Source organism: Acanthochromis polyacanthus, chromosome 9, assembly GCF_021347895.1.
Source record: "Acanthochromis polyacanthus isolate Apoly-LR-REF ecotype Palm Island chromosome 9, KAUST_Apoly_ChrSc, whole genome shotgun sequence".
Taxonomy (NCBI): domain Eukaryota; kingdom Metazoa; phylum Chordata; class Actinopteri; family Pomacentridae; genus Acanthochromis; species Acanthochromis polyacanthus.
The window spans coordinates 24645439-24672796 of NC_067121.1; the positions used below are offsets into that span (position 1 = coordinate 24645439).

Sequence of the window (27358 nt, forward strand, 5' to 3'; positions counted from 1 at the left end):
ATCAAATTTTATTTTTTCCGGTGATGAATTGGGGTCTATGGAGCAAAAGCTTTTTGGAGCCAACCCTAGCGGACGGCGTGATATTGCAAGTTTTTGGCACTTCCGGGTGGGCTTCATTTTTGGAGCCAGATGCTACGTCCATCTTTATATACAGTCTATGGCGCTGAGCAACCAGGCTGAGAGACGTCCGCTGCAAATACATGCTGTTGTTCAGATTTTGACTTTCAATATCTCCAAATCCTTAGGCAGTGACAAAGATCTCTCACTGTGGCCTTGTCAGGGGTCATCCCAGCAACCACCATGCACAATATCACCTGATTTTACTGTAGAATTTTAGAGAAAATTAATGTCAAAGCATGCTGCAATTTCAATCGCCTATGTCCATAATTGCTGATTTTGACTATCCATATCTCCAAATCCTGAGTTTATTTAGTTTTTGTTGAGAAATATTGTCGTGGGACTGCATCATTTAAAACTGTTCCTTCCAATTGACCTCATGTTTATTAGTTTTAGTGGAGAAAGTTATTTTAATTGTCGATTAGTCTCTTAAAAAACAAAAATAACAAATCGGATTAGTCAAGAAATTTAAATTTTTAACTTACAAAATTACGTTTTGTTTTTTTAACTTGTGTTTTTCTGTCTTGCTACTAGATTTTCACTAATTTTACAGGATCTGTTTTTATAGTGTATAAATGTATATGTGTACATATTGAGTAACCCTTTGTCAATAAGGCAGCCAAATGTGATTGCCAATAATCAGTATTGGTGTTGTCCCAGAAGTAGAACAAAACAAGCAAATAAAAACATCGATCAACCCCTAATTCAAACTGAGGTGAAGTTCAGGAGAAACAAACTCGCAGCCTCAAAATGATTTTTTTCCTCTGTATAATTGGTACACAAATCAGATTGTTTTTGTGTGGCACAAATGGAATGTAAGCTAATCTGCTTCATTATGATGTAAAGGGTTGGTGGAGTCCAGCAGCTCCTTTACCCCCAGCAGGGTGACCCACTGGGTGATCCTGGGCTCCATACTGCACTGGGTTGCAGCAGCTACATTGTTTTCCAGATGCTGAAGACTCACCTGATACCTGCGCGTCCCCCCCCCCCCACATCTACACACACTGCACCGCCACAGACTCACTGCGCCTGAATGAATGCAACCGATAGCGAACGAATCAATTTTTTATGACCTAGAAACTGTGTTTAATGTGGAGCGGTAAAGTCGTAGCCGACACCTGATCTGCTTAATGAGGTCAGTATGAGAAGGGAGCGTCCGCGGTACAAACCATGAAATCACAGAGGAATCCAACACGTTTCGCACACAAAACTCTGCTCAGCAACTTAATAAGTTCTTTATTTGCAATGTTCCATTACCTCAACTTTCCAGTTTCCGATGCAAAAGAAGCAATAATTTCTTAAATAAAGAAAGCAAAAAAATATTTACAATATTCCAATAAAACTAATAATCAATGGATTATCTAAAGCATCTCTCTGCATCCGGACAACTGCGGTTTCTGTTGGAAAAGGAGACACTGCAATTACATCAGCAATTTGTTTCTGAAAAATAAAACTGAAAAAAAAGTTTTTTTTATTATTATCATTATTATATATTTACAGAACGCTCCTGAAATGAGTTTCCACTTAAAAGTAGAAAAGGCTTTCGGATCATTTCTGTGTTTTTTTTTTCATGTGTTTTCGCTTTTTTTTTTTTAACTTTATATATTCATCAAGTCAATTTTCTGTAGATTTCAAGTTTTAACGGTGATTGGGTCGTTAAGTGTCCTCTACAACAGCCAGAAGAGGTAAAGATGAAGAGTCAGTCAGTGTGGTTCGCTACTGGGGATGGGAGAGGATGGCTTTAGAGGAAGCATTAAGACCACCCCCTAGTAGTCAAGGTCAAAGGTCAAGATCAGTCCTGTGTCCTCGGCCAGTTCATGGTAGGAAACGGGGAGAGAAAATAGACAACCTTTGCTTTAAAAACTCCATCCATCAAGTTAAGATTAGTTCGTGTACATGTTTTGTCTACGAACGTTTTGTCCACTGTATCATTAATAGAAACACACTTCAGTCATGCTGCACACGCCAGGAAAGGATAAAGACATACGAGCTGTGTTTGGACTGAACACACGTTATGGCATGATGATACCCACGCATCGGGGGACTGGCCGCACCACCACGCCCCCTGCTGTTTCTTCGTCAGATCGGATTGGATGTCAGGCGTTTACAGTTGTCTAGGACGATGGAAAAGCAGCCCGTCAGTTTGCGTTACTGTGACAGAAAAAAAAAAAACACAGTTTCGTAGTGATGTGGGATACTTCACACCTCGTTAACAAGCAATCCTGCTGAATCAGTTTTCAAGTTTATTTCACGAGGACACTTGCTGTGGAAAGCAGGTGGGGAAATAATGAGGAAGCGAGAGGGGGAGGTTAGAGAGAAATGATTGTTTTCTGAGTCCATCCCTCAAAGAAAAGAAAAAAAGTAATAAAGATTTATCCTCATTGAGGATTGATTTGAGTCTGCCTCTCTGGCAATATTGTCCCATGACTCCACGGCTGCCTGCAGAGCCCCCGCCTTGCCAAAGGGGGGCAGCAGCTTTCAGTTTAGTCTTTAGTCCTTGTCTGACTCCTCCTCGGCCTCGCGGAGCCAGGTGAAGAAGGCGGTGACTGACTTCAAAGCCACACCTTTGCCTGTTTGCTCCGCAGGGTCTTTGCTTGATTCCCATTTGTAGAAGGCCTCCTCTTTAATGACGTCCTCGTCATACAAGGCGTCGAAGAACATCCGCAGCAGGTCTGCAGGGACAGAACGCAGAGGTCAGTACTGATCCAGCACTGGCACTGAAGGAGCTAATGGCTTGTTGCAGCAAATTAAGACCACTCACACAGATGGCAGCAGGAGAGTTAAAAATTGTTACAGAAAATGCAAGCTGTGGTTTGTTTGTGCTGCACTGATGGTGCTCTTACAGCTACATTCATTTTAAGTTACCATTTGTGCAGACTGGAGGACACTTAAAATATTTGTTGAAAAAAAAATCTACAAAGTCACTTTTTCCTATTACAGTTGACCTGCTGTTGGTGGCATCATATAATTTAGACTTCTCTCAGTGACAGAGGATTCGGCACTTGAAAGGGACGGCAGCTAATCAAATACGCCACAACAGCAGTCAAATTCTATTTGTACTAAGGTCCAGTAGCCAGAGAGACAATATTTCTAAGATTATTACTTCTTGATTCAACTGCGCAAAGTCAAAAACAGCATTAAAAAAAAACATCCTTCAAAAAATGTCCTTTGAATGTCCTTTCACAGCAGATCTGCTGTTTCACTGTGTACACAGAGATCTGAGCTGCTGCAAAACAATGACTCAAGCTGCACTTTTCAAGTTTCACTGCAGATAGAAGCCTCTTAAAAAAAAGAGCTGAACGTGTTAGTCGGGATATCAGAAGCTTACAAACAAAAAACGGCATTTAAAGGTGAAAATAATGAGATATTTAAAGGCGACAAAGAAATTAATTGGATGGAAGGAAGATGGTTGCTTAAATGCTAACAGCAAATATGATTAATCAATTTTTTCCAATCAGCTTCATTACTGTAAGTGATAATGTAAAATGACACCATTTACTGTGAATGGGACATTTACGTGATCGTGTTTTACTTTAAAGCTCAATATCAGAGGTAGCGGGTCCCAGTTTCATTAAACTTTTGATGCTTATGAAACTAGATAGATCTTAAAAATGGGGGATATTTTTCCATGTATACACTGAATGAATGAATATATATTACTTCCTAATATTTGCAAATTCAATCAGCATCAACAAAAGGCAAAAAAACTCAACAGATTCAGTTTGAATTTCTTCCTGCTTGACATTTTGAAAAAGCACCAGCATCACACTGGTGTTTCTCTGCAGGGTCGGTGATATTGGACCGTGTTGGAAGTGCGACACTCACTGGCTGGTTGCTCCATGTGCACCATCAGAGCCTGGAGGGCGTAAAGGGCCTGCAGCTCTTTCTGCTCATCACTTAAGTATCTCTGCAGCAGACTGGCTCTCTGACTGATCTGCTGAGCATCCACCTTGTACGGGTTGTCACCTGAAGGAGAAGAAGTAAACGCTTGTTCAGACAAACCGTGAACGGACACAAAACTTCCTGTAAAATCAATCACATATTGGGATGTGTTAGGGTTAATATAATGAAGCATTGTATTCCCTCTCTTCAGGAGCGTGTGCCGTGGTGAGTGGTGACTAATGCAGAGTTGCAGGATAATTTTAGAGACGCTTAACACACAGACGGCTCCTGTGTCTACATGTTGTGTTAATCATGCTTACATATGATGGCAGACTGGCAGACCGATGTCATCAGTGCTCGCACAAACGGGTTGGAAGCAGTCTGCTGCTCGTCCATGTTAGCCTGAAAACAGTTCAAGAGAGCGAATAGCTTTACATTGGAAGAAGAAAAACAAGCAGGATGTATTCAAGTTTCACACAAAGCCAGCTTTTTAAAAAAAAAAAAAAATCACGATTGACCATAACGAGCACTGAAACGCACCTCAACCCAGTCTCTGATGCGCTGGTTGTCGGCCTTGTCCTGGAGGAGCCTGTCCAGCTGTTTGCTGAGCTCCTCTGAAGTGAGGACCTTCTTCTTAACGGCTTCCTTTGCCTCCTTGTCCTCTCCTGTGGTGAACTCCACTTTCTGAAATGAAGACAAAAACCAAAGACATGCTTTAGGAACACGCTACTAGTTATTTCTTTTTCCTCTTGGGCAGAACAGAACCAACTCAACTTGTGAGCAGTGAATGGGCCACATATTTACACAGCAGTTTAGGAAGCACAACGTTCATTTAGACTCCTATTTCTAGGCATTTGGTAAATCCAAATTCAACACTCACTCTGCTATGAGCACTTTGAATCGCCTCGTTATTGAAATGTGCTACATAAATAAATTTGCCTTGGATCAAAATATCCAATTATTCCATTGCCAAATGCTTCACTCTGCTCAGCCCCTAGCCTCTAACTGTGTCTGACTGCACATTTGGCTCTGAGCAGGTAGTCTAGACTCCATTTTTTAGCTTTTGCTTAGAAAAAAAACCCAGCCAACTGTGTCATAAGTCCAGAGCGTTGTGAACTTAAACAATACAGCTGCAGGTCAGACAGCTAAACAAACAAGCATGACTCACAGTAAAGCTCAGGGAAAAAAACTGAGTGGAGCTGCAAATCTGGGTGATAATTCTCTGTAGGTTCATCACTATGCGCTCTTTCTACTGTCACAACTTCTCAGCGTTGCCATTTGATGCATTGTTGTTAGACAAATATCAATTACTGTAATTTCCGGACTACTGAGCGCACCTGAAGAAAAGCCGCACCCACTAGATTTAAAAAGAGAATAATTTGTACATATATTGGCCACACTTGTCTATAAGCCACAGGCTTCCACGTTGTAACATGAGATATTTACACAGACTTAAACTTTAAATTAAACAAATGCTTTTTTCCAAACAGTGCCTGTAATATGCCAGTAAAACAAGTTCAGTAATTTCATTGGTCTGACCTGATGAGGCTAAATGTATTGGCGGCATGAAGCTCGCCTGTAAAAATCTATACATTAGCCGCATCATTGTATGAGCCGCAGGGTTCAAAGCGTGTGAAAAAAGTAGCGGCTTATAGTCTGGACAGTACGATAGAGCTGCTTTCAAATTCTTCAATAGTGTAAAAAAGAAAAAAACAAAGACATGCATCTTCAGTTGTCATGAGTGTTTTAATGTCTAAAATCAAAATGTCTTTCTAGTACCTGATCAGTGACAAACTTGTTGACGTCTTCATCCTTAGGCAGGAAATCATTCCAGTTCAGCCCAGCCTCTGTCCACAAAGCCCCAACTTTCTTGGGGGTCTGATGAGAGAAATAAAACACATTAAGCCCAGTGAATCTAAAAACTGTCAAACTGCATCAACTACTTTCAAACATGACACAGAATGTAATAAAGTAGGTATTGAAGTGTCCACTAAGCCTTTTTAGATATGTACATACCATTCCTTTGCAAAGCAACGTGAGGATCTGTGCCAGCAACACGCCAGCCTTCCCCAGAGGCACAAGAGGCTTCGAGATCTCCCTGAAGACACAAATACAGTGGATTCAGCTTTCTTAAACTGCTTTACTGTTCAGCTGTTTAATAGCACTTTTGATAAAAACAAAGTGGCAAAAAAAAAAAAAAAAAAAGAGGATCAGCTGCTCTAAATATGTGGCGTTGTTTAAGCGTTCCCACTGGAATTAAGTGACCTCGTTATACATTTCACTCAAAATCATTCATTCCAGAAGGAAGACGGTCAGTGACATTCCAATATCTTTCAGTTGCAGCAGCAAGAAGAGCGTCATTCTGCAACCGAACTGAAAAAAATCTGGACAAGAAAGAAAAACCAAATCTCCACACTCACCTGAAGAGCTGTCCCATAGGGATGCCTCCCTCATGCAGCATGGGGGTAATGAGCTCAGCCAGGTAGAGCCAGATGTGAGGTATATCTATGGCCATGTCTTCCGCCACCTCCAGGATCTCTTGTAGCCTAAAAACGGCATAAACAAACAGTACTCAACGTCACAATAAGCTTTAGTTCCATTTCATCAAGAAGTCTCATTCAGAGTGAACTCAGCTACTCTGAACAATGTAATGCTGCTCACCCTTTGTAGTACTGCTGTGTGGGCAACGTCCCTGCCTTAGTAAGTTGGTGCAGCAACAGGCCCATGTGCTCTCTCGCAATGGTGCTGCGTTCAAGTGTCGACTCCAAGCCGTTCCGCACAAACACGTAGAGCAGCGAGGCACTATTGAGCTCAGCCACGCATTGCAACGCCTCCTACAGGAGAGAAGGAGAAACAGGAAGGACGTCAGCGCTCATAAACCAGCTGATGCATGTATTTAGGTTTAGTTCATGTTGTCGCATGATGATGATGTGTTTGTACCTTTAAGTCATTGATGTGGAGGTATTCCTCAATGATGGCATTTGACTTCTTCTCCACCTCCTCTTCAGACATGGAAGGCTTGGGAAGAGAAGGAGGAGGGGTGGGGGCGCTCTCACGCTTAACTACAGAGGAAAAACGGTGACAATACGAGTTAAAATTCAGTTTGCTTTCCTCCTGTGTTTCCTAAATACATACATAAATGAACAACTACAGTCTTGCTCCTATTGATTTCAATGGCTTGTATACCTGTGAGGTCTTTGCTTGGACGCCTGTCCCGACTTCCTCGATCTCTGCTTCCTCGATCCCTGCTGCCTCTGTCCCTGCTGCCTCGATCCCTGCTTCCTCTGTCCCGATCGTCGGTCATGCTGGCGACGCGACGCACCGGCTCATTTGAGGCCCGGCTGTCTCCGCCCCTCCCGCCGCGCTCCTGCGACTCTCTGCTAAAGCTTCTCTTGGTGATCTGGTTCCCTTCCCGTCCCTCGCTGCGATCAAACCTGTCAAAGCGATCCCTGTCGCGGTCGCTCCTGTCTCTGTCGCCGCCACGTTCACGGCTGGAGCTTGACCTAAAGGTTTTAAGTGAGGCACAGGAGCACATTTATCATGCTGTGCAATCAAAACTTAAGCTCATCACTGAACAGGCCACATGCATAAACTATTAATGATTTCTGTGATATGTGGGATTAGGTAAAAGCACGATTTAAAGTGCAAAAAGCTTGACTGGAAATTGTCTTAAATGTTACTTCTGAACAGCCATCTACAGTATAATTAGTGCTCATGTGTCTTAGCAGCAATGAAGTGTCAATCAGACAAGCACTTCTAACTTGTTTACAGAGTGGATTCTGTGCTCGCTCTGAGAGGATTCTGGAAAAATTGACTGTCTATCAGTTTGCACATAAACAGTGCTACACAGATGCACATTTGATGCATATATTTAGCAACATGTAAACATTTCTAAAAGGCTTTGGGACTGAGGATAGACAATTACATTTAAAAACAGAGGAGTATGTATAAAAAAATAATTAACATGCATAAAAACTCTAATTGGCTTTTTATTTTGAACAGCAAAGCAGCACAAAAGAATACTTCATCAAAGCATGACAGAAAATGTAACTTCAGAGGGAAAATATCTGCGGCTTCTAAATACCTCTGAGGAACTCTTCGATCAGAGTCCGTGGATGACAACAACGAACCAGACTGCTGGAGGGCAGAGAAGCGGTTGAGCGTGCTGGTGGCTGGACGCCCAGAGTCTAAAAAGACGAGAAAGGTTGACTGAGAGCCAAACCACTAAAACAACCATAAAACCATGCTGTCTTATCGAAGAAGATGTTCTTACCCTGCTCTCCACTCGAAGGTTTCGCTCCGCTTCCTCCACTGCTGCCTTTTCCCCAGCTACCCCACATGCCTTTGCCACCTGGAGCCAACAGCTGATTGTTGAAGTCCAGAGCACCGGGCTAAAGGAGAACAAAGTCACATTTATAGGCATGTTACATCCACAGACATCCTAGTTTAATAAGTTCAACTTTCATTTGAATAACCCTTGACTTATCAGAATGAGTGTGCATGCTTTGGCAATCTTACTGTGCATCTATAAAACACTAGATTTAAATGTACTCATGGACATCAAGGCATGAGAGAAAGTGACCCTGAAGTTTTTGGACTTTACCTTTGTGATCTTGCTAAGGCGGTTAGTGTCGATGGGTCTGTTCTTGGAGATGGGCACCGTGTTCCACCCCTCATCCTGAGGTTGGCTGATTCGGCCTCCTCCTGGTGTGTGAGGGCCGCGGCCTCCCATGCTGCCTCCCATCCTGCCTCCTCCTCCTCCTCCTCCTCCTCCTCCACCACCTTCTTTCTTTGACAAGAGCTGCTGCTGGACTTTGATGTGCTCCCTGTGCTCCTCCATCTCTGCCTCCTTGTGGATCTGGTCGATTGTTTTAGGACCTTGGTCTCCTCTGCGAGGCACCCAGTTACTCTATGGAACCAAGAAGGAACGTGATTAAAATGTTCCAGTAATGCACAGGATTCTCATATGACTCATAATCCATCCATAATTAAAAGGAATTCTCAGTAGTGGTCACTACAACAAATGCTTGTTATCAGCTCTTTATTGCCAAATACTGCTGTGGATGAATTCACCTTTCTGAGGTCCAGGACGTCTTGCAGCATGAAGCGGATTCTGGATGAGGTCTTTCTCTCTTTGATGATTTTGTCCATCTGATTAAAATACTGATCCATACGAGGCTGTGAGGGACACGGAAAAGAGTAGCTTTTATGAGTCCTTGCCATAAAATGGCGACAAATTAGATGAGTAATGTAATATAGAGAGAAATGTTTCCTCAGTTCCTCAAACCCATCACTACTAATCAGTGGCCCAGACACATGGCACAAAACAAAAGTCATCACTGGAGACATTATAACCCTCTGAACCCAAAAACTCACTTTGCAACTTTAAAAAAAAAAACACACACAATTAATCAGCCAGAATCTATTAAAAACAGAAAGAACCAGTGAGTTTTCAGCTTTCCAACAGTCCTCACATTACTCATCTGCAATTTCATTTGGTCATACTTCAGTAAAATCACTTTACTCCACATGTCAGTGATTTTAAACAAAGAAATAAGCATTCATAAAAAGGTACCAAATCCAGTGAAGTGACTACAGACTGCTTACACAGCTGATGGGAGACAAATACGGAAACAAGTTGAAAATGTGTGTTGTATCGCTAAAGTACACAACACCACCTTGTCTTCTCCTGTACTGGTAACATTTGTGGATACTTGGGAAATGTTGATTTCTATGTTTGACTTTTCAATTTTTGTGAAATCAAAGAAATTCAACTTTCTTTTTTTCCATCAAATTTATAGCAAAATATATGTATTATACTACACAGTGCTCTCTACTTCTAAACCTCTATGGAAACAGTAAAAATCAAGCCCACAGTGCCCACAACTGTGAGGAGGGGGAACAGAACACCTAGAAACTGCTTGTAGATGCGTGACTGTTTATAAGCATCATGCACGTCCATCCGTGTTTATGATTTACTTACCTTTGCCTTCTCAAAGTCCAAGTCTTTGCCGATAGTGGAGAGCAGTCTGCAGAGACACTCAAGAGACTCTTCATCATGATTCTTCAGTAGTTTCACCACACAGTCGTGCATGATGGCTTCTGTCAGCATCTTAAGCTTGAAGAGTTCACCAATAAACTTGATGTTTCCCAGTGAGCGACGTCGAGCCTTGTCTTTGGCCTCTTCCAGCTCCACCCTCAAGCGCTCACGCTCCTCTTCCTAAAGGCAGTAATAATGTTTCTGCTCAGCATTACAGTCAAATGATGAGGATTAGGATAAACAAGAACTGCTGATTTTGAGAGCTTCAGTCAAAGTGCTTTTCTTACGTCTTTGGCAGCCTCCATCTCTTTTTGCTTTCTCTCAAAGATCTCATCATCATCTTGGTCCTTCTCAAACTCTTTCTGGCAGCGGTTGAGCAGCAGTTTGCGGAAGTTCGCAAAAACTCCCGGCTTGTCTGAGGTGGGGACTTTCAACTGAGGAAAGACAATATTGAATATGACGGTGAGCCTTAATGTATGTTTTACAAAGAGCAATATTCATTTGGTACATGAAGCTGATATTAGAAAGCAGTACATGTGGAAAAGTCTGAAAGCGTGCTCCTTCAGTTCCTCAATACCATCATGATCATTCAGTGGCCCAGACACGTGGCACAAAACAGAAGTCATCATTGGAGCAAATGATAAAGAGTTCAACATTCGGATACATTCACAGGACTTACCCCCATAAGGCAGCGGCACATGTTGGCGTAGGCCACAGAGAAATTGGGCTCTGAGATGGCCTTCTCAAAGATGAGGTCAATGGCTCCCTTCAGCCTCTCCTCTGTGTCTATTTTCAGGTCCGTCACCTGCTTCATCAGCTCCTGAAACTTCTGCGGGGTCAGCTTATTGAGGATGCTGCGCAGGCGCTTGAACAAATCTTGAGTCTTTGCCTGTTCTGGATCTTCGCTGTCTTCCACATCCTCCGCAGCACGGTTGCGAGTGGACTTCTTCACAGAAGGCTTCCAGGCCTTCTCAGCTTTGTTGAGCTGCACGTCGTCATTGAGGGACATGCTGCTGATGATTTTCCTGGGCTCTTTCCGCTGACCCTGCTGGGAGCGATTAGGTCCACCGGGCTAAAGTTGGCAAAAGGGTGAATATTTACAAAAGTTAGTAGAAACAAACTTCGTTCAAAAAACATAACTATACCATGTTTATGGATTCTGAAAAATAGGAATAGATGACATCAGAAAGAGACAAATTCACTGACTCGTGGTCTTCCCACTGGTTTGCTCCCAAGATTCCCCAAATATGAGGGAGTAAAATCAGGACCAACACTCATCAGCCGAGCTGGATCAGCAGGCCGCAGTGGAGTCTTGTTCACCTGAAGTGAAAACAATGGCATTTGTACTCAGAAAAACTTTCAAAACAGTACCATGACTGTATGTTCTGCCATAATCTGCATGATACATGTGACAAGTAGTTACGCCAATTAGCTCCCAGTTTGGAGAAACATTCAGAAGGACCAGAGCTAAAAGCTAAGCAGTTTACAGCTGTGGATGGGGTCATCAAAACATGTTTTAACGCCCTAAAAAAACAGGTTCTTCCAGTGAATCAAAACATCACGTACCTTGTCCAGGACCACGTCACTGATTATAGGCAAGCCCTCAGGTTTGTGCATACTGGCGCTGATGAACTGGAAGCCCAGGAGGAACTCCCTGTCGTACCGCTTCTTGTCCTCTGGGTTTATCGGCTTCCATTGTTCTAAGTAATGGAAACGGGACGTGTGAATGCAGAGGGTTACATGTAACATCTTTAAACACTCTCAAACTAAGAGTTGGGTGCAGCCTTGTATGATGGAAGATGACAGGGAAAAATGTTTTTGGAATGGAACACTGATGTTGGACGCTGCTTTACTGGTGAATCTGCTTCATAGTGAGCCGGCCTCCCTAAATTTAACCACTATTCTACCCTTCCAGAGATGATGTTTTAAAACTGAAAGGTTTTAAATTCCAAGGCAATTTGCAGGTGACCAGATATTCAGTACTACCCTCTAAATTAATCTGTTATTTCCCAAGGTAAATAATGTGCAAAACATAAAGCTACATGTTTATCTTATCTCACAAAGGGATCTAAGCAGTAAAAACCTCCAGCAAAGACTTGACGCAGTCAGACTGATGGAGACATGAGGCTACATCTGAACATCATCTTCATTCATTTAAGTAAAAGTAGTAACAGGTAAAAACAGATTTCATTCAAAACTGTAATTCATATTCAGACTTAAGCATCCAAAATAAGCTCCTTATGACACCTTCCACATGGTTTTGTAGTCTATTGTAGAGCCCATTTAAAAAAATCTTTGTAAACTAACAACAAAAACGTATGCAATAAGCAAGGCAGGATAAAGAAGATCATCCATTTCTAAAGACTAAAATATCTAAATTACTAAAAATGGAAAAACAAGACCAATTTCTAACTGCAAACAAACCAACCAAAAGCCTCTGAAAATATGCATCTTGAGATTTTGCGTAAAAACGTCACTGGACAGCAACTGCATGCCGCATTACTGTTATTACATCACAAAAGCTGAGATCATTTCACTGCCCGAAGTCACAACTTACCTTCTTTGTACTGGTATTTCTGCTCTGTTGGCTCAGGTGTGGCTTTAGGCCTGTCAGGCTCGGCATTCTGCTTGTCCTCCTTCTCCTCCCAGGTCTCATCGGCCACTTCAGCAGAAGGTTCAGCTGGAGCTGGAGGGCTGGCCTGAGTGGTCGAGGGTTCAGAAGCAGGACTGGTGACCTGCTCCTGCAAAGAGGAAGAGAAATATTAGAATTACCTTAAAGCTATAGATTTAGTTTTTAAAGAATGTAGTGTTTTTGCTCCTGTTGTTTATATGTCCGACGCCGCTTTTGAACACTGTGTCTGTGTGACACTTGCAGTCAAGCTGTCATCTGAGCTGACACACACCTCTGTGAAGGCATCCAGGAGGTCCCCAATGGCCTCCTTCTTGTTGAGCTCTTTCATGTTCTTCTTCCTCTTTGGCACCGAATGAGCTGCTTCAAGAAAAGAATGACGTGCTAACATTAAAATCTCACATCAAACATTGTGAAACATATGGCAATCTAAAATCCAAGTGAGAAGTGTCTCCTCTGTACCTTGCATAGTAGATTCCTCTGGGCAGCTAACAGAGGCAGGAGGGGCATCTTCACTTTTCCTCTTTGACTCCTCTTCTTTCTTCTCCTCCTCCTCTTCCTCCTCCTGGGCTGGTGTTGCTGTTTTAGCCACAGGTGTGGATTCCTGAGATTGAGAAGCGGCGGGCTTGTTATGGGATGTAGTGTCTGGAAATGCCATATCCTCAGACAGTTCTTCAGGCTCCTGAGGAAGGCCGTTGGAGAGAAGAGGCTCTGCCGTTTCAACTGGTGTGGGCTCAGGTTCGGGGGCAGAGTTCAGGTCAGCGTTCTGGGTCTGTGCAGCAGCAGGTTCCTTTGCAGAGGGAGGAGGCTGGGAAACCTCCGGCTCTGTCTTTACAGCTGTTTCTTCTTTCGCCATGTTAACAGGAGTAACTGTCGCTGCTGCTGCTGAAACCTCAATTGCAGGCTCCAACTTGGGGCTGGCCACCTGCTCTTCTTTTTCCAATTTCTTGACATCCTCTGTTTTTATTTCTTCCTTTTCTAAAGCTGCCTGAGGTTCCTCCATTTTCACAGGTTCTTCTTGCACTGCTAATGATGCTGAAGGTCCAACAGGGGCATCTACCGTGTCACCAACACTCACTGGGACTTCATTTACTGCCTCAGCAGGGGGAGGGGTAGATGCTGCTTCTGCAGGGAGGGAAGGAGGAGGCTGCTGGTCCTTTATCAATGGGGATGGCACCTCCGTAGCAGCTACAGCAGCTACAGATTGTGCAGCGAGCTCAGTAGGCAGTGCTATTTGGCTGTCCGTTTCCAGTTTGGCCTCCAGCACGGGCTCTGTGCTTGCTGTAGCAGGAGGTGGAGGCGTTTCAGCACTACCAGGGAGCTCTGCGTTTTCATCTGGACAGCACGAAACATGAAATAATCACACAATAAGCAAAATGCGGAACACAGCCATTGAGCGTTTTTCAGCAAATTAAAATAGAGAAACTGTAATCACCTCTTCTTGTCACTCCAGTGACAGGCTGTACAACTTCCCCATTGGTTTGTGGAGGACTTCCATCTGCTGTGGAGGCCTGCAATCACAAAGCAGTAGATAGAATTCTTTATAAGACACTGATTAAAATGAATAAACACCACACTGAATGGTAATTAGGAGCATGTACAAAATCAGTGTGATTCATTACCACAGGCCTGCAATGCAAACTTTCTAACAATTATTCCTTCAGTGGGGATTATATCAAACGGTATTCATTCAACATGACTCCTTTACAGGATGTAGATTTTTTTTATGTTAGTGAACTGCTTAACTTATAAAGAGTAATTTAATTTACACGTTTTCACTAGACTGGTGACTTGCAAGTTAAAACAAGTTAGCATAAGAACTTAACTTCTGCTCATAACATCCATGCATATTTGCTTTAATTTTGCATTGCCTGTTAAATGAAACTGTGCTCGGTTTGAGCTCTGCCTATTATGAGATGTTAACACAAAGACGTAAAAACACGCAATCACCTTGGTGAAGAATAAACAAGTTGGCAGCTGGCATGTAAAGAATTTCAAAGGGGTCCTTTGTTTTCTCCAACAATGCGTGCTTTGTTCATACAGACAAACTGTCTGTCCTTTCCTAAATTATGTAAACAGCAATAATTCCTAATGTGCTTCTTTTTTTTTACTTCCTTAAAGCAGTAAAAACTGAAAAACTTTAGTGTCAATGTAAGAAAAAGTCCCTTAGACTACAAGAACGCAACACTGAACTCAGAACAGATTAAGGAAATGTCTTTTACAACTGGAGATTTAACAGTTAGACCTATTTTTATATCTCACCATGTTTTTAACCGATTAGATTTTCCAGACATATAGTACTTCAAGTAGGTACAGAGTAGCTGATGCAGTTTAGATTTCTAAAATAAGACACATTTTGCCCTCAATCATATTAAATCCTTTCTTAAAGTCTGTAATACAGTCAATGAAACAATTCTGTCCATCATAGACACAAGCATCTGTGTGTATGAACAGAGTCTAACCGATTCAATACAAGCCAGCCTTCCAAAAGTGAAGTGTTACCTGTGGGGGAGTTGGCGTCGTAGTTGACCTTCCCCCTGACATGATCTCCTCTGTGATATCACGCCCACCCTGGTTGGGGTCTCGTATTCTTATCTGTCAGAGACAAAAAAACGTCGGTCAAGTTTCCACAAAATACGTCTCCAACATTAAAATTCAAAGACTACTCAACGATCCTGTCTCTACTGAACTATAGCTGCCACCCAGCATGAAAACTACTATTGTTATTTTCAGGTAAAAGGGAAAGTTCCACATTGAACAGACAATACACTTTCACCCCCATTCTATTTTTTTTTTGACCTCAGACAAGAGGTGCGCTGCCTTTTTGTTGGGACACACTACCGGTTTGCGTTCCCTCTTTGGTGGGCCTTGTGACTGTGCCGGTGGCTGCTGAGGAGGCGGGGCTTGTTGCTGTTGCTGGGTGGGGTTCATCATGACCGGTGCAGGCTGGACAGACGGAGAATACTGTGGCTGAGCTGGGTAGTATGCTCCTGCTGTAAAGGAAGAAGGAAATAAAATGTTAGAGAAAGTGGAAGAAATTGTGGACGCGTGAGATTTCATTTTTCGTGCAGTTCTAATCAAAAATGTATTTGCCATATTTTTCTGAAAAACGGTTTGTGGGAGTTTTGGATGTAAAATGGATAAAGGTGCATTTCTGAATATATCGTCGCAAACACGCACACAAAAAAAAACCTCAGTAACTCCATATTAAGAACTTATCTGTGTGGATATGAACTTGTGCATGGACAAGCGTGCACACATGAGAAAAATATACCTGCAAAGTAGTGTGTATATATATATATATATATATATATATATATATATATATATATATGTATGTATGTGTTGTGTATTCAAGCGACATTGCTACATCAGAGTAGTTCGTGTGACTATGAAAGTTAGGAAAGTACATCGGATTGGGCAACACCAGACATCACTTAATACAGATTAAAGTACTTTGCTCAACTGTTCTTGGGTGCAAGGTTAGTTCTGATTCCACCTGGTGCAGGACTGAACGTACTGCCCTTAAGTGGAAAAAATCTGGGACATGAGATTTAAATTAATCTCTAAGACGCTAACGTGTAAACTCTCTCCATGAGTTGCTATATAAGGAGTTAGAGATCTATTCATGTGCTAGGTCTGGAGATCTGATATTTACTCAAGGACAAAACCATCTTTTTTACTAAGCTCTAGAATTCCAATAAATAATATTTTGTGAAAAGGGGTTTTCCTGTGGATTCCAAATAAAGTGCTTTATTCTTTAGAAACTTTGAATATCACCACATATGTAATTGTATTTGCCATTTGTTTTCCGTATTCTTCCATTTTCTTTTTATATGCATGTATTGTCACATTTCTATAAGCCTCTTTTTTATTATTTTTCTGTTCCACGCAGGTTTGTGGATTTGTGTAACTGAATGAAATCTAGGCCCCAGCTATTGTGGTTGTCCGGCTTTGAGAGTAAAGCCCAATTCAAGATCTCTGCATTCCCACAAGGGTCCATGCTACGCACCTACAGCCCAAAACTGCACGTGGACTCCTCAAAGACAAATGGTGCTTAACCTTTACAAGGCCATGTTTCTGGAGAAGTACATATACTAAAACATATACTAAAACCACCTAATCCATAAAAATATTGATCAAGTCTTGCAAGGTCGCAATGTCGTAGACGTTCGTCATATTGAATTTTGGCCAGTGCGTGGCCCCGATAAGAACTTTGTAATTGCGGCTTCGTTAGAACGGCTCATACGGCTTTATCGTTTGAAATAAGCAAATTTGGGGCCAATGTTTATATCTTACCATTGGTCAACTTAAACATACGGGTGTGTGCATATTTTATGTTAATTAGCAATCATAAACAAGTCACGTGTTGAGAATGTTCGGTTTCAGCTGTGTACAAGTAAGCGGGAACGAGTATACTCGGTCCCAGCTTTTTAAGGGTTAAAACAACCGTCTGTTTTGAAGTGAAGCTATGCAAAGATAGCCTAGCCGCGCTAGACCCAGCTCTGAAGACACAAGGGTCTAGGAACTCTCGACAGGGAGGGAGGCGGGCTAAAAGGTTGTCAATGGGTGAAGCTCAAGTATATTACAGACATGTTAACAGAAAGATTATTCAGAGTCAGTGCTAATGGAGCTCAACGACTGTTGTCGTTTTTGTTGTCGACCCTGGCAGAGAATTAAATTCGTTGCCGTGGGTTGCCTAGCTAGTTGTTTCCGGTTGTTTCTGTCAGAATCGTCGCGCCTCTGTCGTCACTTAGTTACGCCCGCCTTCTGACTCTACACTTCATGGTGATTTGTCAGCCAGTTTTAGGAGGATCCAGCCTCGAGGCTTACCGAGGGTAACTGGACCCTTGCGTCTTCAGAGCTGGGTCTAGCGTGGCTAGGCTAATGCAAAGAGATTCTCCATGATTGACATCTTCATAATTTGTCATCTAAAGAGTTGTAAAGGAAGTCGCAGCAGCCAGACTTCTGAGGTGCTTTGATTAATACATGCTTTCTATCGACGCGGCCTGAAAACAGCGCAAATTTTAAATTCTCAAGGAATTGTGTACTATGTCCACCCAGTGTGCTCGGTACACCTCAGGAATAATCCCATGTGTCTTTCTGTGACTCTATGAATTGACCTTATTAACCTTTAGATCTAGACTGAAAGTTGGACAGATGTAGTCTGCTAAAGTTTACAGGGTTTCTGCAGAAATCAGCCTGTCAAATGTAATGCTTTTTAATGCCATTTTAATGCTATGCTGTAAAAAATGTATTACTACGACCATGAACTCAACAAATTACACGGGTTTGTTTTTTGTAAAAGATGACTTTGATATGAAAACTGTCCCTATACTTTACCATTTCTGAATCCAGAAACCACCCCTGACCACCCACTGGCTGCAGTCCTTCTCTGAAATCCACGCTTTCTCACCATTTTTGCTGGAATTTCCGTTTCCCCATTTCCCAGCTCTCCTCCACCTGGTCCAGCCTGCCGGCCACTTCAAAGACATACAGCTTTTGGCAATTGTACCCGACCGGCTGGAACAATTATCGCAGTGCTTCGGCGTGTTTACACGGATGCACGTATCTAACAAATTGCAGTCTATAATTATATATCAATGTATTATTATTGTCAAATATTTTTCTTGAAAACTGCAGAAATAATTTCTAATGCCACCAAGCATCAAATGTAATGATTTTTAAAGCCATTTAAGGCCTTAATTTTTGCAAAATCAACTTAATGACTATTAATGCCCTGGCTTATTTGTAGTAAACAAACCAAGTCAATATTACCTCTAAGATTATGATTACAGATGGTTTTTCTATTATGGATCTTTTTAAATTCATCATTTATTACAAATCTGACACATGAAATTGCAATGGTGGAATGATATGGAGCCCAAACAGTTTGGGTTTGGTGATTTGCTGGTAAAAAATTAATTCTGTCAGGTTAGACTATTAACAATATTAATTTTTAAACATAAAACAGAATTTCCTAACTTCTCTACTGCATATTTGTGGCATAAGAGCTAAGCGAAAGAAGAGTAAAAAATAAATCCTACACACATACACACAAAAAACTGTATTAAAATAATTCAAACACTTGATGTTTTGCCGCTTGTTTGCTACAGATGTTAGGGAAGTACAATTATCCCCCATCACTGTGTGTGTGTGTGTGTGTGTGTGTGTGTGTGTGTGTGTGTGTGTGTGTGTGTGTGTGTGTGTGTGTGTCACCATCTGCATGTTGAGTTATACACTTGTGTTTCCAAAATAAAAGAGAAAAAATAATAATTTAAGTCACGATTAGAGACAAGAAGAGCCACAGAGATTTTTTGCCACTGAAGCCTGCTGACCACCACACAAGCACACACACTACTCACCGGGGTAGCGCTGGGAGGTGAGAGGAGCACCGTGGAGAGAGAGACGGCCGTTCTCTCGCCCGCCCCCTCTCCCTCCACCACCCCGCCTCTCCCTCGCAGCAAGAGAGGGCTCTGAACCAACGCAGCAGAGGAGAGGGAGGGAGGGAGTGAGGGACGGGAGAGGGAGGAAAGAAGGAGAGAGGGCAGGAAGAGACAGATGCAGAATGAGTTAATGAGAGGATCCAGAGGAAGCAGGGTGTTAAGAAGGTCCCATGAAATGAACGATGCCTGCACCGTCCTCTTGCCCCGTGTTCCTGCCTGTAGCTTTTTCTCATGTGTCAATACGCATTGGATTTTAAATTGCTTTACTTCCTGGAAAGATTTAGGTTTTGTTTCCTGAACCATCTCACACTCAAGTCTGTGTGTGCACAAGCCAATACAAGATCAGGTTTTAATATAGTCCACTAAATGTCTCAAAAATAAAAATCTATGCAGCAGCAGTTGTTTTTGCAGCAGTAACACAGGGCAGAGGTGCATTTGGGTAGCATTTACTGAAAATGCTTCTAACCTGTAAAGTGCAGTGGTCTCAGTTGTTTTTCCTCACATTTTTCTTTTCGAGTCTCTCCCCCTCTCTAATTTTTTAACTCATTATTCAAGTGAGGCTCCAGATAACACTGAATCCCGCATGACCCTCCTGTTGCATGTGGACACACGTGAAAAAGAAGAAAATGATGGCCTCAAAGTCATTTCATGGAACCTGTAAGGCAGTGTCAGGTGAGACTGCAGATAGAAAGAACACAGGCCAAAGCAGAATCAAGCCAGACCACATGCAGCTGGCAGTTCACCACAAACAGCAGAGGTTTGACCCCGAAAGCCAGTAAAAATGCCAAACAGCCAAGCAAAACCACGACGCATCCAGCAATAATCAGGTCCACATAGGATACATGCTAAACTTGAGCTCCGACTTTAAATCTCTGATAAATTTAGGAGTCTCATGTTTGAGATTTCACCCTTTTTACCTGATAAACATTCTGCTTGTGGTCTGTGGTTGTGCTTGGTTGCTGTTATTCTTCAAAAACCCTTACCATAACCAGGATATTCAGCGGGGCTAGTTCCTGGGTAGAAGCCTGCGGTACCGCTGGTCACAGGATACTGCGGGGTAGGAGCCATGTATGGGGGTCGGTACTGCAGGAACACAACAAACATTTAAGATGTGAGATTTTCAGGAATCTCTCTGCTACATCCAGAGTAACAAACCACATGCACACTCTGACACAAGACTACCCTCCCTTTTTCTCATAGAGGTTTTGGAACATTTGTGTAGCATGTCCAAACAGGTTTTGCAAATGCAGTCAATTTCTACAGTTACTTTCTCACGCAGTCTCATCAGGTTCTAAGAAGCAGTCAGAATGATTTTCTCTGGCTGTGACTGTATTTTCAAGCTCCCGTCATGATATTGTATGACCGTTAATGCTTTGCTGCTGGCCCGTTTCACAAGCAGACGCTTTTGAGTCATTTTTACTTGGAAAGAATTAAATTCCTCTGTGGCAACAGTACACATAAAAGAAGCCATCAAAACGTTCTGTAGGTTAAAGCTGGATTCTTAATCCTCATGTTGTCCTCTTTTACAGGCAGCAAAAAAAATATAGCTTCACTGTCTGAAAAAATTCAAGAATTCAGAAAAAATATTCCCCAAATTTCTGAAAATTTGCTAAAATTTCAGGAACACAATTCCAGTAATTCCTTGAAAATTTCCCTTAGTTGTATTTTTTTCAAAATCCCCCAAATTTGACAAGAAAACTCATTGTAAATATTTTCAAAAAATGAGTAAAAATCTTCAAAAAAAAAAATCTAAAGTGATTACATATATATATCAGTAAAACTTCTACTCTTTTCTTTAAGAATGTTCACATAAAAAAAAGAACCAAAATCCAGTGAATTTTGCTGGATTTTAGTTGATTTTTATGTGAATGGTCTTAAAGAAACATTTCTAACATTTCATTTTTCCACCAAAAAATGTTCAAAGATTTCCCAAAAATGTTGAAAATGTGGAAATCAGACGTTTCACTGTGAAAATATCTTGTCCCCCCCACATTTTCAAACTCTAAAATGGGTAAATTTTGACCCGCAGGACAACACAAGGGTTAAACAACTTTAAGGCTGACTATCTCTAAAAGTAATGACAACCTGACAAAAACTCTGAACGTAATAAGCTCACTTTATAAAAACTGGTACATGCCCTATACTAAAGAGAACATCTGCAGGAAATATAAAATGGCTTACTCCTCAAAACAAATACATTTAAATGATGGCGCAGGTGGCTGGGAAGAGCAATAATATGTGTGCACCATAACTAATGTGAACCGACCTGTCCGGGGGGGATGAAGTATCCCTGAGGAGAGCCAGCGAAAGGCAGCTGCTGCTGGGAAATCATCATCATCTGGGAGCTGGGTGGGTAGACGTGAGTGGGTCCAACAGGTCGAGGGCCGCTACTCGTCTGCACCCTTGGAGCACTGGTGGCCATGGCGGGTCGGTTCTGATAGTAACTCTGGAGAAATAGATGAGGGGGGAGGGAGGGAAAGCGGAATGTAACACGGCCGAAGCGAACTTGTTGCTGTGTGTAAGCGCATTCAGTGTTTCAACTATGGAAGTCCTAACCCGTGTGTGAAAATGTTGCAGGATTTTTGCCTGTGTGCGTGTGTCCAGTTGCACACACTCCTAATCTCAGCTGGAAACAACATACTTATAGCTACTGCTAACCTGGAACATGGAGTCTAAACTGTACTGAAAGTCATGTCTTCCTGCCACACTGAGGTTAGCCCAAGTTAAGAGGGGAGAGGAGGAGGGGCGAAGAGAAAAGCCGTTACCTGCAATGCTCTGTATCCACCCTTCAGCCGCGCAACACATGAGCAGAGAGCAAGAGAGGGAGTGAGATTAAGGTGAAAATGAGGACTAGAGACAATGAGGAAGGTTGAGATTACAAAGTGTAAGAAGGAAGAGTATGAGAGGCGGCAGTGTATCTCACAGCCATGAACAGTAAGCTCAAACAACCATAGATGCACATGCTGTTCTATACAGGTCTGCACAACAGGATCCCCTCCAGTCCTGTGGGTCCAACTTCTGAGTTGTTAAAAAAATATATCATTTTAAGGGCTGCAGGCACATGCAGAAAACACTTGTTACAATGCTGCAGGTACCACAGTTCAGTTCACTTTAATATTAAAGTCTTAAGCTGGCCCCATTAAAGGCTCCTTTGCACTGTGCGATTTGGCGCTGCTAGAAATACAAGATAATGTGAGAGAAATGTGCTTAAATCTGTGGTCACCAATCCAAAATGGTGGCAATAGATTGCACAGTTAGACACATCCAATGACTGCCAAATTAGACAGCAGAAATATAGAACCAAATTCTCACTGAGTGATGGCTGCTACGCCCCATGACTAGAAACATCCGAATAAGAAAACAGCATGAAATGACTGGAGAGTACAAACACTGGCTGCAGTGATACATTGTAAATGTTATTTTGAACTAAAGATTATAGTAATGCATAAGCGGACACACAAACCAAAATGATGGAGGCAAAACAAAAACGCTTGTGTTACACTGGCAATTTAAGAAATCTTTGGTCAAGTCAAATTTTCAAAAAGAGCAGCGCAATTGAATGACCTTGACTTATATATAAAATCGCTCTCGGCTGTATTATTTTTTACATTTACACTGTCGCGTTACAATTGAACAGGTATTTATCGCACAGTTTGATACAAGTGAAGCTGATATTGCACAGTTGACAGACTGAGACCAAAATTTTACTAGCTCCACCTCACAGACTAGAAGTCTAAAGGTGATGTACGTTATGATAATTTAAGGTTGAATAAAAAAAAAAACAAAAGCCAATTCTCATTTTGATTTGAACTAAATTAAATGATGATCAGTTATTCCGTCACATCAGGCTGGTTTTTGGGACAATGTGCAAAAAAATGCAGAGAAGTTTTGGGAGAAATAAAACTGTAGAGTAAATGCAAAATAAATAATGAGTAAATTAAAAACAAATAAATACATGACAGGTAAATTCTACTTTAAAAACATTGTGACTCACATTCAACTAAAGACTTATGCAACTTGCTACAGAAAATTATGCATTTCTAGCATTAGATGTGGAGTTCGACATTACTGGGACTCTAGAAACACTAATAAACACTACAGCGTTCTCATCTAATTCCCAAACTTGTGGATCCAAAACATGCACTACACTAAGGAGACAGAGGGGATGTAAGGAAAAGTGAGGGGTGTTAGTACCTGTTGGTGTAAAGTACGGGGCCCTGCAGCAAACTGGGAGAACAGCAGAAGAGAGGAAAGAAGACAAGGTTGACATTCAAGGAGAAAGAAGGCAAATAGGCTACAGTGCACACACACAATTAGCCAAGGAGAAGAAGCCGTGTCAGAAATCCATGTGAAAAAGCAGGAAAGAGAGGGTTCTCATACAGATCACATACTAAGACAATGAATGCAAAAACCCGAGCTCAAGAAAAAAAACGCATCATGCTGGGAACAATACCTGTCTTGGCTGTGGTGCAGAGTTCATTTGTGGAGGTGGAGGGGTGGCAAAAACAAGAGAAGGAGGCTGTCCAGGGCCGTAAGCAGCCTTTAGAGGGAAGAACAGTGAAAAACAAATGTTACCGAAATGTAATCTACCGAAACAACGGAGATCCTACCTGGGCAGTGCGTCTCACCTGTGTCAATCCAGGGGAAGGGGCAGGGTTTGGGACAGAGGTAGGTCCCGTTATAGGCTGTGGTGGTTTGTTCATTTCACGTTCTTTTATGGTTCTGCATTAGGGTGGCGGTGTGTTGCCAGCCTTTCTGAGGAAGAGAGAGCAAAAAAAAAGGCACATCTTAATTAACATGACAATTACAGCCATACAGATTAGACACCAAACAACACAGTATGGAAACCTTTAGTGTGGCAACATCTAACCGAGCAGGGAGGGTGTGGTCTGTGGTTTCGCCTGTGATAACAACACCCCCTTCTACAGTCTTATTCACTTGCATATTGCTCGTTTCACGCCTGCAGTCGTATGTGGAATTAGTGTCATTCTCCCTCCCAGATTCCTTCTCACAATCAGTTTGTGAAGCACTCATGTATTTTAACATCCACTCAAAGCCTTCCACTGATTAATCAAATCAGTGGAACTCAAACTGTGATGGCTACTAAGTCTTTCAAAAAAGGGGACTTTGTCAGAGAAATGGAAGACACATACAGGGTTACACAAAAAAACGGGAACTTTTTAAAAATCCAATAAAACCAAGAGTGATGGAAGAAACATATTTTATTCATAGTAATTTAAACCTTAAAACATGCCATTTAAGAAACAATGATGAATTTCATTTTTTAAAAGATTACTTCCTGTAGATGGCGTCCTCCTGTACGAATGCATTCTCGAAATCTACCTGGGGCTATCTCAACAGTAAAGTGTACACGACTCGACCAAGAACTCTGGATGAGTTAAAACAGAGAATTCAGGATGAAATTCACAGTATCCCAGCCAAGATGTTGCAGCGATCAATGAGGAATCTCAACAGCAGATTTCAAGAATGCATTCGTACAGGAGGACGCCATCTACAGGAAGTAATTTTTAAAAAATGAAAATTCCATCATTGTTTCTTTAAATGGCATATTTTAAGGTTTCAATTACTATGAATAAAATGTTTTTCTTCCATCACTCTTGGTTTTATTGGATTGTTAAAAAGTTCCCGTTTTTTGTGTCACCCTGTATTAATGAGGTGTTACTTAAAATGGTTGAGAGATTTATTTCAAGTTAATATGTATACCATCAGAATACTGAGATTTGTCTGGTTTTGAGTAAATTTAAGAAAATGGATACCTCAGGTCAAAGTTCATTGACTGCATTAACAGTGGCTTCAGTGCGCCCTCGTTGTGCTAGCTACATGTGCAAATAACCAATTCAGATAACGTCAACTCGACATCCATTTCAAGCGTGACTGCTCATCAGAGCAAGTGCTGTGTGGATGATGGAACAGCTAAGACACTGTAAATTTAAAATTAATGAATACTACGAGCAGACGTGTCATACTCCATCCACCTGCCGACACAGGAACTACGGTTAGCTGCTAGCCGCTGCCATGCTTCTTTTAGACAGGGCATCAATGCACAATGCTACCATATGGTTCTGCCAGTAGTGATGGCTAACAAGCTTATGAGGCATGATTAAATATGGCAGGTACTCCAGGAAAAGATTAACATCGTGTCTTAGCTAAGATACGGGAGAAAATACATTTTACTGGCCCGCTAACATGGCAGCTTTCCCAGCCGAAACGGGTTAAATCGTTAGCCTACAGCCGGCTAGCGTTACGTGTCCTACTATCACAGACATTTTACTTAGTTACGCTACGTGGCTGAGTCAACATTTAACCTTAACGTACACAGAAATCTATATTATACTTTCACTGTGTTAATAGAAGATATGTTAACAATAAGAATCAAAAAGGGAAAATAAACCGGCTCTGGCAATAATGTTGCAACATCAAGACCGATTAGGTTAAGTTACAGTTAAGCTATTGTTGGTCAATGTTAGCTAGCGGTTTAGCCCAGCCCTGTCCTCCGAGGTGTATTTAATTACACAGGCCCAGCAAACTCCACGATCTAATGAAACCATCACCCTGGCATTCAATGTTATAGTCGGCTAATATTGTGGCAACAAGCCAAATGAGTTCAGATATAAGTCAGATTGTTGACATATACACACTGTCTCCGAACACAGTTAAAATCGCTTTAAAACCATGAACTAGTTAGCATTGGGGCTAACTATCGGTGCCTCACCAAGCCTGCTGTGATAAACGGTGACCAACTGGAGATTAGCCTCAAGAGCGAGTAACCCCGGCTGTCATTTCAGCAAACATCACGTAAACTTTACCTAAACAGCTCTAGGGAATATCTCACGGTTAAGCAGTCTCTCAAATGAACATTCAGATTGAATTATGTTTTCGTGTTCTGGCTAAGATTAGCCGACTAGCTGTCCGGGTGTGTGGACGGACAGCCGGCAGGGCCTATTCAACCAGCTAACAGCAGCTAGCCTGTGTGCCTTTGACAAAATGAAGCCCGGGTATAGCTCCAGCTAGCAATAACGCGGTATGTTGGTTTTATTCTTACCAGGAATCAGATTTGACTGTGTTGCAAGATAGGAACTCGGGGAGTCGGTCTCTGATCAGTCTTCTGTTAGTGAAAGTAGTGGTGTTGTAGTTTCCTTGTCCTTTACTCCAACAGAAAAGTGATGCCCTTCTTGGCTGTTGACTTAGCGAGCTAGCTAGCTAACCGGCAGATGGGGTGAGTGCTACAACTGTCACTTCGGTTTAAATCCCAGGGCGTGCAAAAGTGACAGTGCTCAAAATCAAATAATATAGTACTTCGGGAGTACTATTGACAACTCCGATGGCCCCGAAAAAAGCCTCTGGACCGGAGGTCCATGATCAAGGCGTCGATGGTGACGGATTGCCGGTTAGGTATGTACACAAGTGTCGTATGAGGAGGCTCAGAGCGAGGCCATAGTGCGGTGTTTCTGCTGGATGGAGCCGGTGCGCCTCCAAGTCGCATGGGTAACTTCCGGGGAAATTAAAATTTGATGCCGTTTCCTCAGTCATGTGACACAGGCGCCTGAATCATTTCATCAACATGGAGCTCACAATCACCTTATTTTGTCAATTGAACTCATCGTTATTTATACGGCACATTTAAAGCAGCTGTGGCAGAAAAATAAGACTGACGTTATGAATTAACCCAACACGTTGTAATATATATATATAAAATAAAGTGTTACTTATGGGAGGAATTTACCTGAGTAATGGTGTTATTGATTATGAAGATTGTAGGTCTGATATTGATATACAGTTTTTTAATCACCCTCACACTACCATTCAAAAGATTGGTGTCAGTTAAAAATGTCCTTATTTTTGAAAGAAAGTGTTTTTTTCAATGAAGATAACATTTAATCAATCAGAAATACAGTGTAGCCATTGTTAGAATCAGAATCAGAATCAGAATTCGTTTTATTGCCAAGTAGGTTTGTACACTTACAAGGAATTTTCTCTGGTGCTCTTGGTGCAAGTACAAATGAAATTGTAAGTAAAAGAGATCTAAGAAATATATGATAAAATAGACAAATATACGAGGTATACATAGTTACTACACAGTAGTAATTAATATAGTCAACAGAGCTGATTTGCAGTAGGTTTACAGTCGGAGTTGGTGTCGGGTAGAGTGTGGGGGTAGGGGTGGGTCATGGGAAGTGTTCAACAGCGATGCAGCAAAGGGGAAGAAGCTGTTCTTGTGGCGAG

At 41.9% G+C, this 27358-nt stretch overlaps 1 protein-coding gene and 2 non-coding genes across 9 annotated transcripts; all 3 read right to left on the minus strand.

The window, feature by feature from the left end:
- Positions 1–1328: 1328 nt before the first annotated feature.
- On the minus strand, positions 1329–26626 carry eif4g1a (eukaryotic translation initiation factor 4 gamma, 1a). 7 transcript variants are annotated; one of them, XM_051953943.1, is made up of 33 exons: positions 26178–26626; positions 23743–23865; positions 23568–23654; positions 23309–23341; positions 21880–21900; positions 21381–21560; positions 20098–20197; positions 19034–19144; positions 15510–15661; positions 15171–15263; positions 14104–14179; positions 13131–14003; positions 12943–13031; positions 12597–12780; positions 11606–11739; positions 11246–11359; positions 10719–11111; positions 10327–10473; positions 9983–10219; positions 9073–9177; positions 8603–8908; positions 8273–8390; positions 8084–8186; positions 7186–7502; positions 6940–7061; positions 6661–6833; positions 6420–6545; positions 6016–6097; positions 5779–5877; positions 4540–4683; positions 4320–4401; positions 3943–4083; positions 1329–2789 (listed from the first exon to the last, which is right to left on the minus strand). In XM_051953943.1, the coding sequence occupies exons 2-33, from the start codon at positions 23815–23817 to the stop codon at positions 2608–2610; spliced, it is 5199 nt and encodes a 1732-aa protein (XP_051809903.1). In that variant the 5' UTR covers positions 23818–23865; positions 26178–26626; the 3' UTR covers positions 1329–2607. The 7 variants fall into 7 exon arrangements, with proteins under 7 accessions (XP_051809903.1, XP_022059005.1, XP_022058995.1 ...); XM_022203313.2 differs by having other exon boundaries at positions 12943–13028; positions 23743–23869; XM_022203303.2 differs by having other exon boundaries at positions 23743–23869; positions 26178–26625.
- Positions 9269–9344, minus strand: LOC127535625 (small nucleolar RNA SNORD66). Its single transcript, XR_007944499.1, has one exon. It is a non-coding gene; the product is annotated as a small nucleolar RNA SNORD66 (small nucleolar RNA).
- On the minus strand, positions 10597–10673 carry LOC127535624 (small nucleolar RNA SNORD66). Its single transcript, XR_007944498.1, has one exon. It is a non-coding gene; the product is annotated as a small nucleolar RNA SNORD66 (small nucleolar RNA).
- Positions 26627–27358: the final 732 nt, after the last annotated feature.